General features: G+C 50.5%; 1 protein-coding gene across 2 annotated transcripts in view; it reads left to right on the forward strand.

Annotated features, from left to right (window-relative positions):
• PRODH2 (proline dehydrogenase 2) overlaps positions 1 to 12,870 on the forward strand; it is a 918,268-nt gene that overhangs the window by 447,266 nt on the left and 458,132 nt on the right. For both annotated transcript variants that reach the window (XM_085618909.1, XM_085618908.1), the window contains exon 4: positions 2,801 to 2,884. In XM_085618909.1, the coding sequence (XP_085475035.1) occupies positions 2,801 to 2,884 (84 nt within the window). The remainder of the gene's footprint in view (positions 1 to 2,800; positions 2,885 to 12,870) is intronic.

Below are 12,870 nucleotides of genomic sequence, written 5' to 3' on the forward strand. Positions count from 1 at the left end.
GGTGGACCCTTGAGCATCGGCACAATCCCGAGGACTTCGTCTGGCAGAACCTGACACCGCCGATTGCAAACTCCTTGGGAAGACACTTGCGGATAGATATGTACAAATCATTTGTTCCTTGGTCCACCTGGATCAGTGCGGATTTATACCCGGCAGACGCACGTCCCAGAACATACGCCGGGTTTTCCACATCCAGGATCAGGTGAGGGGGATATACCCCCGGGCGGCCTGTCTCATCCTAGATCTTGAGAAGGCCTTTGATTGCCTCACATGGCAGTTTCTGTTTGCGGTGCTGCAGCGAGCGGACATTGGGCCCACCCTCCTAGCTTATACGCGCCTACTGTATACCGGGCTGACCTCACGGATACGCCTGGGCCGGTACATATATCGACGGAGTTTGCAGTTCAGAGGGGCACGCGACAGGGTTGCCCGTTGTCCCCCCTACTTTTTGCTCTGGCGGTCGAGCCTCTAGCTATACGACTACGGCGGGAGGCGGAGAGCTGGGGCATCCCGGTAGCAGGCACAGTACATAGTGTTTCCTTATACGCTGATGACTACATCTATGTGCGGGACATCGCGGACGACTTGACTCCCCTCTGGGAGACTTTGACGGAATTTACAGCGGCCTCTGGACTACGGGTAAATTGGGATAAGTCCACGATATACCCGCTGCATCCGGATCTGCCTCCACAGGAGGTTAGACTGGGTGCTCAGCGTGTACCCTGGAGCGCGGAGGCCCCTCGATACCTCGGGATCCGTCTCAATCACTCCTCCACAGATATGTTCGAGGGTAATCATAACAGGGCATTGGCGAGTATTAGGGCTGCGGTCGGATTTTGGAGGAGCCTTCCGCTGGCTCCAATTGGGAGAGTGGCATTGGCCAAAATGATCATGGTCCCAAGATTGTTGTACTTCTGTACCAATCTGCCAGTAATCCCACCCAGAGCCTTTTTTCGGGACCTGGACTCTCTTCTCAGCGCACTAATTTGGGGGTCGGCCAGACACAGAATAGCCCTAAAAAAATTGCAGTTGCCCACCACACAGGGAGGCTTGGGAGCCCCCTCATTCGATGCCTACTTTTTGGCGGCACAGCTGCAGTGGCTGTCTCACTGGACGGCAGACAGGTATACTGTAGAAACTCACACCATCGCAGGACGGATATCGGTTCCGGAGATCCGTCGCCTACTCCTTCCAGGCACTAAACCAAAACGCACATACCCTCTACAGGTGTCGGTGGCACGTAGGTGCAAGCTGAGGATTCACCGCATGTCCCCGGGGACTCCATTATACTCCCCTCTACTCACCTTGGTGGGATGGCCCAAACAGGAACACTACTACACAAACAGCGCCCTTCGCACGTGGACATCTTGTGGCATAACAGAGATGGAGTCCCAGTCTCGTGGAAGTGTACGATCTTCCCCCGGGACAATTCCTGCTTACCCGCCAACTCCTAGATAGCTACCGCCCATATCAGAACCTAATCAAGGGGGAACCACACACAAATCCAGTCCTCCACACGATTCTACACATGGGAGTGGGGCGCCATCTAACTACATGGCTTTATAAAGCCATCGGGAACTGACCAATAAACCACTAGAGATCCTACGAGCCATCTGGGAGGCTGAACTTGGGCGCGTACTTCATGAGAGGGAGTGGGCTTTGGAGTACCCTAAGAAGGTATCTAGAAACGCGCGCTTTGAGAACATTCAATATTACATTCTGCACAGGGCCTATTTAACACCTGCACGCCTCCAACGATTCTACCCCGACACTCAGTTCCTATGCCCCAGATGCCATGAACGGAATGCGGATTTCCAACATATGTTTTGGAATTGCTCCATCATCAAAATTTTCTGGCACCACATTCACACTGCCCTGGGTACCCTCACAGGGCTAACCTGCATGACCACATGGGAGGCCAGTGCCATAGGCATCTTTCGCGCAAGTAAGCAGCACAGGGTGCGGACCCGTTTCCTCTCCCTTGCGGTGCTCTTAGCCAAACGCAGCATCGCCATGCACTGGCGTTCCCCCACCGACCCACCGTTGGCGGCTTGGGTGGGAGCTACACACAAATGGACGGCGGCGGAGGAGGAGACATTGCGGGAGGAAGGAGTAAGAGGGGTCCGCAAACACCCCATATCTATGGAATGGGCCATGCTATTATATCAGTTCAAGCAGCTAACCCCGGGAGCAGATCCAACAGACGGCCCACCCACATTGTCAGCCCTGCACAGACCCTGCCTAATCAATCTCTCGAAATCCCGACCACATGATCTCATAACAGGCCCCAGCATCGGGTAAGCTATCGCAGTTTTAGGTCGAACCTAAGAGGATAGGCAATTATGAGTCATAGAGGTGCCTTTCCCATACGACGTTTCATGCACTCGCTAGCGTAAGCTGGATATGATTGCCCATCCCCTAGTTTATACCTGCGTTACACTCCAGTTCATGTGCCATATCAGGTATCTGAGACAACAGGGTATACACATTACGATATATCTATACGTTGTCTATGCTCCCCGGTGACGTATCACCAGTGTATACAGATGATATGTAACACCATTGGCTGTACGATCTGACATAACTATTCGAAAGCGTTGTATGATGTACAATGTGTGAAATATGAAAATGGCAATAAAAATATGTTAAAAAAAAAAACAGCATCATAATGTTCTTTCATTCCAGTAGTTGCCCAGTTTGAGTTTCAGTCGGTGGATAAATAGTAAATATACAGAAGGAATATAATGTAGTCTGTTATAGTCCTATCACCTCACCATTCTAAATGTATTATCTTCTTTAGAAAAAACTGACCCTGTGCCTCGAGAACCCTTCGCTGGCTGATGAACTGAGCATTGAGAAACTACTCACTGTCATGGACGGAGAGGTTTGCAAGTATTCATGTTCGTTAAAATTAAGGGTGGGAGAATTTGTACTGTCAGAAACAGTAACTTGTTTAAATGGAGAAAAGGTAAGTATCACAAAAAGGTGTGTGCTCGAAATGTTTCCGTTGTTTCCTAGATGAGCTATTTTGTGAATGTTTAACACTTAACAATGAAAGATGCTTTTTCAAAGTCTTTGAACTGTTAAAAAGATGCCTTTTTTGAAATCCCTCGTATTGTCACACAAAAGGAAGCCATCTTTTAAAAGCCTTTCACTCAGGAGGGTAGCTATCAAATAGTGCAGCGGGTGCGGTGGCACCAGCGTTCATGGATGTAAGGGTGATGCAGCATAGAATACAAAATCCCTCCCTCCGTCACAGACCAAAGATTTCACAAACGCACTCAATCACTACATTTGCTGGTTGGGCCCATAACACCAACTTTCACTCATCATCGGTCTGCTTTTCTAGGGAGATGGTTGTTCCATATGCTGATATGAAAGGAAATAACCCTTGACCCCAAAGAGCAATAATTCTGCATAACCCTCTATTACTCATTAGGCACCAATTTCCTCCTTTGGTATTCCTCTCATCCGTTGGTGATGGATCAGCTAGTTGCTGGTTTAGGTTCACTTTCTAATTCTCTAATCACTTTGCATTCATACATTTTCCATACATAAACAACCCAACTCGTTTCTGTAATGAATCAAATCAATCTTTATCTAATTAATGCAAGTTAAGTCATTGGTTATTCGGGCAGTCAATCATCATAATTACCTATTCTGGCTAATTGTCGTCCTCTAAGTCAAATTCAGTCGTTCTGTCACTCTATGCCCATTTAATTCAAGAGTTCAGTTCAGCAGGAAATTGGGCATCAGATCAGTCCATCAAAGATTCAGGGAAACAGCTGTCCTGCAGTGTCACCGTCCTCTCCATCAGCATAACGTCAGGAAAACGAAAAGCCACCCTCAACCTCCCTATTCTACCATAATTTATAGTAAAATCAATGTTGAAAGTAACAAATATTGGTTTCCGCCACTCCTGATTGGACAGTCCAAAATCGTATGACAGGGTTTTCACAAAATAATGTCTCTTAGGTCATTGGTCCTGCTTGTTCCGGATTTAAGAGGAGTCTTATTGTTCTTTGGAAAACTGGCTTGTTTCCCAGGGCGACCTTGGTGGGTACAGTCTGGTTAGGGTCAAGACGAGGCCACTGTTGCTGGCGTTAGCGCAGGCGCACTTCACCCAGAACCTCATGGAATGTTGTCAGTCAAGTCGGGTACAGGAAGCGGCCATTTTACAATAGGCCCAAATGGTCAATTTAAACAATAGAAACACAAAACATATATATTTTTTTTTGTTGTTGTTTTTTTTTTGTTTAAAGTTTTATTGAAATTAGACAAATCAAATAATACAGAGTTTGCGGCTGTGCGATCAACAAATAACAAATCAGTAGCAGCATTGTGACATTTCCGGTCCTTAGATAAACAATACCACATCATGAATGCAACCGACAACAAGACCCCATCTACCAATCCATCATCAACACTTGCCCGAACCTGAACCAGGGGGATCCCTGACCCGTGAGCTGTCTCTAGGGTACTAAAGACGTCCCCCTCCCCCGCCCTCATCTCTAACATGGGAAAACGCCATGCGGTGTACAGTACCTGACCCCAGGAGCTGAATATCCCTGCGTCGACACCCCAGCAGGACCCTTACATCTGCGTAACATTGGGTTGGTACGACCTACCCCACTCCAGTGGGAGCTATTCCGGGACTCGGGGATGGCGGGGTCGAGCCAGGAAAGCCTGCAATGTATGTTTTATAAGGGCCCCAGATGTCCCTAGGACGCGCTATCGTTGGGAGGAGACTAGAGTAGATCTCGCTATTCGTGCTGCAGAAAGCCATGGCCGTAAGCCATGTCTTGGACGTGGGAGCTGTCTTCCTCCCCCAGTGCCTTGCTATCTCCCGCTTGGCTAGAAGAAGCCCCAGAGAGGCCAGTTTACGGACATTCTTTGGGAAATTGACAGTATAACCCAACAGTGCGACCTCCGGAGTGGGAATGAGTGTAAGCCCTAGCATCTCTTCTAGGATCTTGTGAACCTGAGCCCAGAATGTCTGCAGTCTCGGACACGTCCAGGCCATGTGTGCAAAATCGGCATGTGGTGCAGCGCATTTCCAGCAGGCGTGCGGCCGCGCGGGATCAATGGCGTGGAGTCTAACCGGGGTCATATACCAACGGCGTAGGAATTTATAATGTAGGAGTTTGTGACGGCTGTTCAGTGACACTGTGTCGGTGACCTTGCAACATGCCGTCCATTGTTCGTCCGTGATAGGCCTACCCAGGTCTGTTCCCCATTCCTCCCGCGCACGATCATCCGCACAGGGGACCCGCGCCGCGCACGCCTTGTACAGCTTGGAAACAATATGTGCCCCCGTATCGGCGTCAATCAGGATGGTGAGGGGTTCAAGGGAGGCCGGCTCGAGGGGGAATCCCTGAATCTCCGCCCGGGCGGCGCAATAGAGCCGGCGAAGAACGAACCGGTCCATGAATGTAGCGTCACTTAATCGCGCGTCCTCTGACACTGAGAAAATGTGCCCACCCGGGTACAAGTCCCCGATCCTGGTGAGGTCAAATTTCGTCAACGTTCGTCGCACTAGTGCTTCATCCGTGCCCGGTAACAGCCCAGGGTTGGGTATCGGGAGGGAAGACGAATACAGCAGAGGCTGAGCCAAATAGCGCGAGAGCCTGCTCCATGCCCAGCTGGTGGTAGATACCGTTTGAATGTCCTTTGGGTCCCTGGGGACACCTCTGGGCAGCACCGTCGACAGGCGACCCGGGAGGACAAAGTCCGCCTCTGGGCGAAGGAATGGGATCCGAGCATCAGGGTGGTACCAGGCATAGGCATGTGCACACTGATCGACTAGATAGTATAAATATAAATCAGGCACTCCAAGGCCGCCACGATCTTGTGGGAGTATGAGGGTCGCCCAGCGGATCCGGGGGTGTTTCCCGCCCCAGACCAGTCTAATCATGAGGGACCGCAGGGTGGAGAAGAAGGCCCGGGTCAGAGGGATAGGGATGTTATTGAAAAGATACAAGAATTTGGGGAGCACTATCATTTTAAGAATAGCTATCCTGGCGGACATAGAGAGCGGGAGCCGCAGCCACCCATCCACCTGAGTCTCCAGTCGCGCAATCGCGCGGCCATAGTTGAGGCGGATGATTTCGTCCGTGTTCAAATGTATTTGTATGCCCAAGTACCGCACCGAGTCTGAGCACCAATCCAGAGGGAACTCACATTGCCATGGGGAGGTGCCGATAGTCAGTGGGAAGATGATGGACTTATGCCAATTTATGCCCAGGCCCGAATGGCTACCGAAACGAAGGATCTCATGTATCAAGGGGGCAAGGTTGGCCTGCGGCTCCCTGACATACAGGATTGTGTCATCGGCATAGAGAGAGGCCAGCAATGGGCCCGTCCGAAACTGGAGACCCCTGTGGAGGTGCCGCTCTTGGAAATGCCGAATCAGGGGGTCCATAGCCAAAATGAACAAGAGCGGTGAAAGCGGGCAACCCTGCCGCGTACCGCGCGTGAGCGAGAATGGGCGAGATAGCGTGCCGTTGAGACGCAAATGGGCCGTAGGGCGACTATAAAGGAGTCTGACAGTCGCCAGGAAGTTCGCGGGCATGCCCATGCGCTCCATGACGGAAAGAAAGAAAGGCCATTCCAAGGAATCGAACGCTTTTTCGGTGTCTAGGAGGATCGCTGCAGCCGGAGTGGTCGGGTTAATTCTGTGCAGAACCGTGAAGAGCGTACGCAAATTCAGCGACGTCGAGCGGCGGGGGACAAAGCCGGACTGTGCGGGCGATATAATGAATTCCATCAGCTGGGAAAGCCTGTTGGGCACTATTTTGGCCAAGATGTTATAGTCAGTGTTTAAGAGGGAGAGGGGCCTGTACGACCCACACAATGTCGGGTCCTTATTCGACTTCGGGAGCAGCACAATGACCGCCTCACTAAGAGTTGACGGGAGGGAGCCACGCTCCAAGGCCTCCGCATACACCTCTATTAGCTTGGGCGCCAGCAGATCCGAAAAGGCCTTGTAGAAGTCAGCGGAGAAGCCATCAAGGCCCGGGGCAGAAGAGCCCCGAAGCACTTTGATCGCCCCCCGCACCTCCGCCACCGTTATAGGTTCCGCCATGAACTCCTGCATGCCCCTATCCAGGAACACAAGAGCGATTTCCGATAAATAGGCCGCACGCGCGGCCGCGGAGTCACCCAACTTGGTGGTGTATAGATCTGTGTAGTAGGCCAGGAATTCGTCCCGGATCTCAGCGGGCGTTGTGCGGAGCTCCCCGTCCGTGCCCCGCACCTCGGCGATCAGGGACTTGCTGTATGGTGGTCGCAAGGCCTGCGCTAGCGTGCGCCCTGGTCTGTCCCCCTCTCCATACCTACGCGCGACCTGGTATTTCCCCAGATAAAGGATCTCCCTGTCCGCGGCCTCCCGGAAGTCAGACAACAGTCGTAAGCGCCTGGTAAATACCTCGTCCGCGGGTGCCTGCTGCGCCTCAGTGTCTAGCGCGTCTAGCTGTGTCTCCAGTTGTGCTATTGTGGCGCGCAATACTTTCCGGACCCCCGCGTGCTTAGCTATGCAGACCCCTCTGATGTATGCCTTAAACCCATCCCAGAGCACTGCCCACGAGTCCACCGAGCCAGTATTGATGGTGAAGTAGTCCTCTATGGCCTCGGAAACCTCGTGCACAAAAAGGTCATCCAGCAGCGCCCTCCCAGGGAAGCGCCACTGCCGCTCAAACCCCTCAGGTCGAGGAACGTCTAAGCCAAGCAGGACTGGAGAGTGGTCCGAGTACGTTCTCGGGAACGTCCTCAACGCGCGGAACCAAGGGGACAGGCCCGGGGAGAGGAGCCAGTAGTCAATTCTGGTCCAAGTGTTGTGCTGCCCTGAAAAGTGTGTGTAGTCAGTAGTGTTCGGGTGTGGCGTGCGCCATATATCCGTCAACGAGAATCGACGGCAAAGGTCCTGGAATGCGCGCCTTGCCCTAGGCTTAGAGTCTGTGGCCCCAGAGGTGCTATCCAGCCCCACATCCAGCAACATGTTTAGGTCGCCGCCCAGCAAGACGCCAGCCGGCGCTAGGGTTACCAGTTGGGCCGCAAGCGCATTGAAAAAATCCGGGGAATCAGTGTTGGGGGCATACACACAGACAAGAGTGACAACATGGCCCATCAAGACCCCCTGTACAATACAGTAGCGCCCCTCCCTGTCCCCCAGAAACGTCTGGCACTGAAACGGGACTCTCTTATGGATCAGCACCGCAGTGCCTCTGGGGTAATTACTGTAATTGGCAAAGTATCGGTGAGCGCCCCAGGAAGCCGCAAAGCGGGAGGGCATTGGGCCATGCAGATGAGTCTCTTGAAGAAAAGCAATGTCCACCCGATGCCGATTTAAGTAATGCAGTACTTGTTTGCATTTACTCCGGTTGTTCAGGCCCCGGACATTCCAAGTCATTAACGATAGATTTAGAGGAGCTTCATTCAAACCTATGTGGGCCATTGATGGCAGTCAGCAAGTGATGGGAGCAGCAAAATCGGAATGTCACTGTGTATCAATAAAGTTCGTTCACACATAGCCGTATTAGAAGAATCAAAATTGCTTACCCCTACCCCCCTCCCCCCACCCAGCCAAACCACGCAAACGTGAGGCAATCCAAATTCTGGAAAAAAAGAACATAGCTCTAGGCAGTAATACCCAGTGTAACCAAACAGCAAAAAGTAGAGCATCGCAACAAAAAACGATCCCAGCGGTTTCAACCAAAGGGGGGTGACAACGATCCACAATCAACCCAGCGCTGCAGCACAAATATACTCCAAATGTTAATACGTCCTCAAATAACCAAAGTCAAAACAGTGCAAAGTTCGGTAACGGGCGCAGTCTCAGCCGACACCGGAGGATAAGAACAGGTCCTGGCTGCCCGCAGCCCCACTACCAGGGGGAGACCGTCCACCCTCATCCCCCCCGGCGGGCCTCTGCGCGGCTTGTAGGTACGGCAAAACTCCTGCACCGCAGCGGGATTGTCAAATAGCCGAGCTCGGCCATCAACATCGACCCGGAGCCGGGCCGGATAGAGCATGCCATATTTAAGGCCTAGGTTCCGGAGCGCCGCCTTCACCCCCGCATACTTACGCCTGGCCTCCTGGACCATGGCGGTGAAGTCTGGGTAGAATGAAAGTCTTGAACCTTGCCAAGTAATCTCGCCCTTCTCTCTGGCAAGCCGCAAGGCCGTGTCACGGTCTCGGAAGTTCATAATGCGGGCAATCAGGGGGCGAGGCGGGAGCCCCGGGTTAGGTCTCGGCCCCAGGGAGCGGTGGGCACGCTCCACCACGAAGCCAGGAGTGAAGGAGTCTCTCCCAAAGATATCAGCCAACAGTTGTTCCACAAAAACATCCAGCCTGCCCGTGGCCGTGGACTCCGGAACCCCAATAATCCGTACATTGTTGCGCCGACTGCGCGATTCCAAATCTTCGTTTTTGCTGGCCACTTCCTTCAATATGCGCTCCAATCTGTCCACCCTTTTGATCTCCTGCACCGATTTATCCTCCAATGCCGAGATCCGGGCCTCAGCCTCTCCCAAACGCTTGTCGTGGGCCTGGATTTTGGCCCCCATAGTTTCCAGCGTCTTATCTAGGGCGTCAAAGCGACCATCCAGGGCCCTGAAGCCGGCACGCATCTCCTGTAGCCAGTCCGGGGCCGGGGCATGGGCCGTCGAGCCGCCGGTCGCCCCACCAGCCGGGTCTGGCATGTCAGGGGGGTTATCCGCGGGCTGCTCAGACAGTTTCTCGAACTGCAGCGTTTTCTGTTTGGGGTCCTTGCGACCCATTCCCACAACCGCCAGACGGCCACCCGCCAGTCGTGTGTAGAGCAAGGGAGGCGATGGTGCGATGGAGCGTCCGGCTAATCCTTAGCCAATCTGGTCTGGAGCACTGATGATGGCGGGCCCCCCGGGCACCGGACAGATCACGACCTCACTGTGCAGCAGGCAAGAGCCACGACTCCGTGTAGCCAGCAGGGCCCCAATGGAACATCAAGTGCGCCATCGCGATGTATTCAGCAGCCACGACTCGGCGCCGCCGGGAGGGGCAAGGGAGGAACGCACCAACCGGCCGCGGAGCACATGGCAAACCCCGAGAGGGCCCAAGTAATGAGGCAGAGACAACCCGGGTGTCGGGCCCAGCGCAGGGCCCCAACCGCCCCCCCCCACCGCTAGCAGGCCGTCTCGCCACCCCTCCCAGGCTCCCCGACCGGATTAGCCCGGGGCCCCAGGGAGGAGATAACGAGCGAGGCCGCGGCCGGAGCGCAGGGCCAGAGCCGTGCGCCCGGTCGTCCTCCGGTCCGCAACGGCGAAGGGAGAAAGAAGCGGGTCCCCGCCAGCCAGCACCACGGTGCTCAATGCCCCCCCCTCCGAGCCCCCCGGGTGCCTGTCTCTCGGCCGGCCGCCCTCCTCGCACTCGAGTCCCCCATTCCCGGATCAGCCCGCCATCTTAGGCCTCAGGATGGTGTGGTCGTCACCGGGCGCCCCCGTGGCCCGGGAGGTCCGTTCTGCATCCCAGCGCACTCCGGGGTCGTAGTAGGGTCAGCGGCAGCGTCTGGCGTCCCGCGCCCGCATCAGGAGGGCGAGGAAAGCAGGGTTTGCGCCGGGTCGATGGCGGAGCTTCAACGCCGTGCGGCCATCTTAGCCTGCGGCTTGGCCACGCCCCCAACACAAAACATAATTAATACATAGAAATGACTAATAAAATGTTATTCCCTCGCTAATACCCATATGTGTGTGTATGTATCTAGCAAAAAGCAACACTTATGCGGTTTATACTCACTTTGTAAAGCACGAATCACAAATACACCACAAAAGCAACATGTATCATGCAATATTCTAATTGTCTATCATTAGTATGCGTACTTATTTTAATTTACGTATTAATTAGGCCATGCAAATCCCACGTGTAATTCACATATTAGTAAGGTTGATAATTAACCACTGCAAATCAATCAATAAGATTACTATTAGTTAATTAATCAAGTTAATATGAACATGCAAAATGAAGAGGGTATACAAAAAGTTTTATATTACCCGCTCCAGCAATCCCCCCTTTGGTGATTTTATCACCACACCCACAACATTTTAGTTTTTTCCTTTTACGGAAATTTTCAAAATGCGTTCTTGCTCTTATTCATAATTTAGTTTCTCCCAATTCTTCTCTTTTTGCTGTTTTATACATACCCTCCTTCCACTCTTCTAATTCTATCTCTTCCAATTCTCTTTCCTGATCCTTGTCTTTTCTTTTTTCTTTTTCTCTTTTTATTCTTTTCTTATTTTTCTTGTTTTTACAACACATACAACCTAATCTTAACACTAATATTGCAAAGATCACACATGTTAGTGGAAATAATATTTTACCTATAAAGGTACTACCTATCTTAACTAAGAAATTTTTAATAGCTGATATCTTCTTTCCAATTCTTTCCCAAACACTTTCAACCTCCAGTGGTACAATTTCATCATGCAGTTCGGTAATATTTCTAATATAAACCTTCAGACCTTTACTTTCATCTGGAATGTAAGTGCAACAATGTTGAACTTTCAGCATTCCACAGACTCCACCCTCTTTTGCTAAAAGTATATCAAGGGCAAGTCGATTTTGCATCACCATAGCACGCATGGCAACCATTTCAGTATTTACCAATAAAAACCCTCCAGCGGTGCTTGTTGACAAGCGATCCACTACTGTTGATAATTTTCTAATTTTGTTTGCATTCAGAGATATTCCCACTGCTGGTATCAATGCTCCAAAAATGTCTCCTACAATTTCTGTCCAAGATTCTCTCTTACTACGTATTATATGATTACTTAAAATACGTACACCATCTTCTCCTCTATCCATATGGAAGATTTTTGGAAATACCAGGCCTACATAACATATGCCATACCAGTGGTCTGGCAAACGATAATATACCTTGTTCCCACAAATAAAGTATAATCCAGGGAAAACTGGATCTCTTCCACCTTTAAATCCCCATCCACCCATGATTCGGTATGTATCATGGCACTCACTGTTTCCCAAAAAGTAATTATCGTATACAGTTTGATTCCTTCTTATGCAAAATTTCCCTTTCTGCAGCCAATCTACAGCTATTGTTGAAGTAGATTCTCCCTTCATCAAATGTTTTTCCATTTCTACATCCCATGCAGTTTTCTCCACCCTTCCTTCTGATGCCTTTCTTTGCATTTTATGTCTTTTTTCCTCAACCATATCCAAAAATATCTTTTCCTCTTTCTGTAAACTGCAAGTCAAATTATTTTTAAATATAGCTTCTAATGTTAATTCTTTAGTCTCTAAGAACAATTCACCTAATACTTTAGCAGGTTTCACCTTATTTAATTTATTATTAACAGGTACTTGTGCAAAAATGTTGTCTATATCTGAAAAATAATTTTCTAATCTTCCTGTCTGATAAAACAAACTAGCTATTACACTACAGGTTATTCCATATGTTGCTAGAAGGTGATGATAAGTCACTCCCTCTGCAACAAAGGCAGGTAACTGCATGCAAACGTAGCAGTCCCTTACATCCATCGTTTTTACATCTTCATACAATAATTTTGAAAACACATTATTAGAAAAATCTGTTATAGACCTATCTTTGTGTAAATAATTTTTATCTATTACTGTCGGTACTACCTTTGGAATTTTCCCTACGTTCGTTTTATTCTCACTATGTCCTTCTAATGTATCTATAGTAACTTTAAAAGAGATCACAAGAGCAAGTATGCTCCATAAAAGCATTAATAATCCTGTACAACAACAACACATTTTACACCATCTTTTCATGAATGTACATCTACCTTTACGACTTTCTATGTTAGCCATCTCTGCTAAAATGGACCGTGTCTTTTGACTTAGCCTCTTCTATTTCAC

This window comes from Triturus cristatus, chromosome 7, assembly GCF_964204655.1.
Source record: "Triturus cristatus chromosome 7, aTriCri1.1, whole genome shotgun sequence".
Lineage (NCBI taxonomy): Eukaryota > Metazoa > Chordata > Amphibia > Caudata > Salamandridae > Triturus > Triturus cristatus.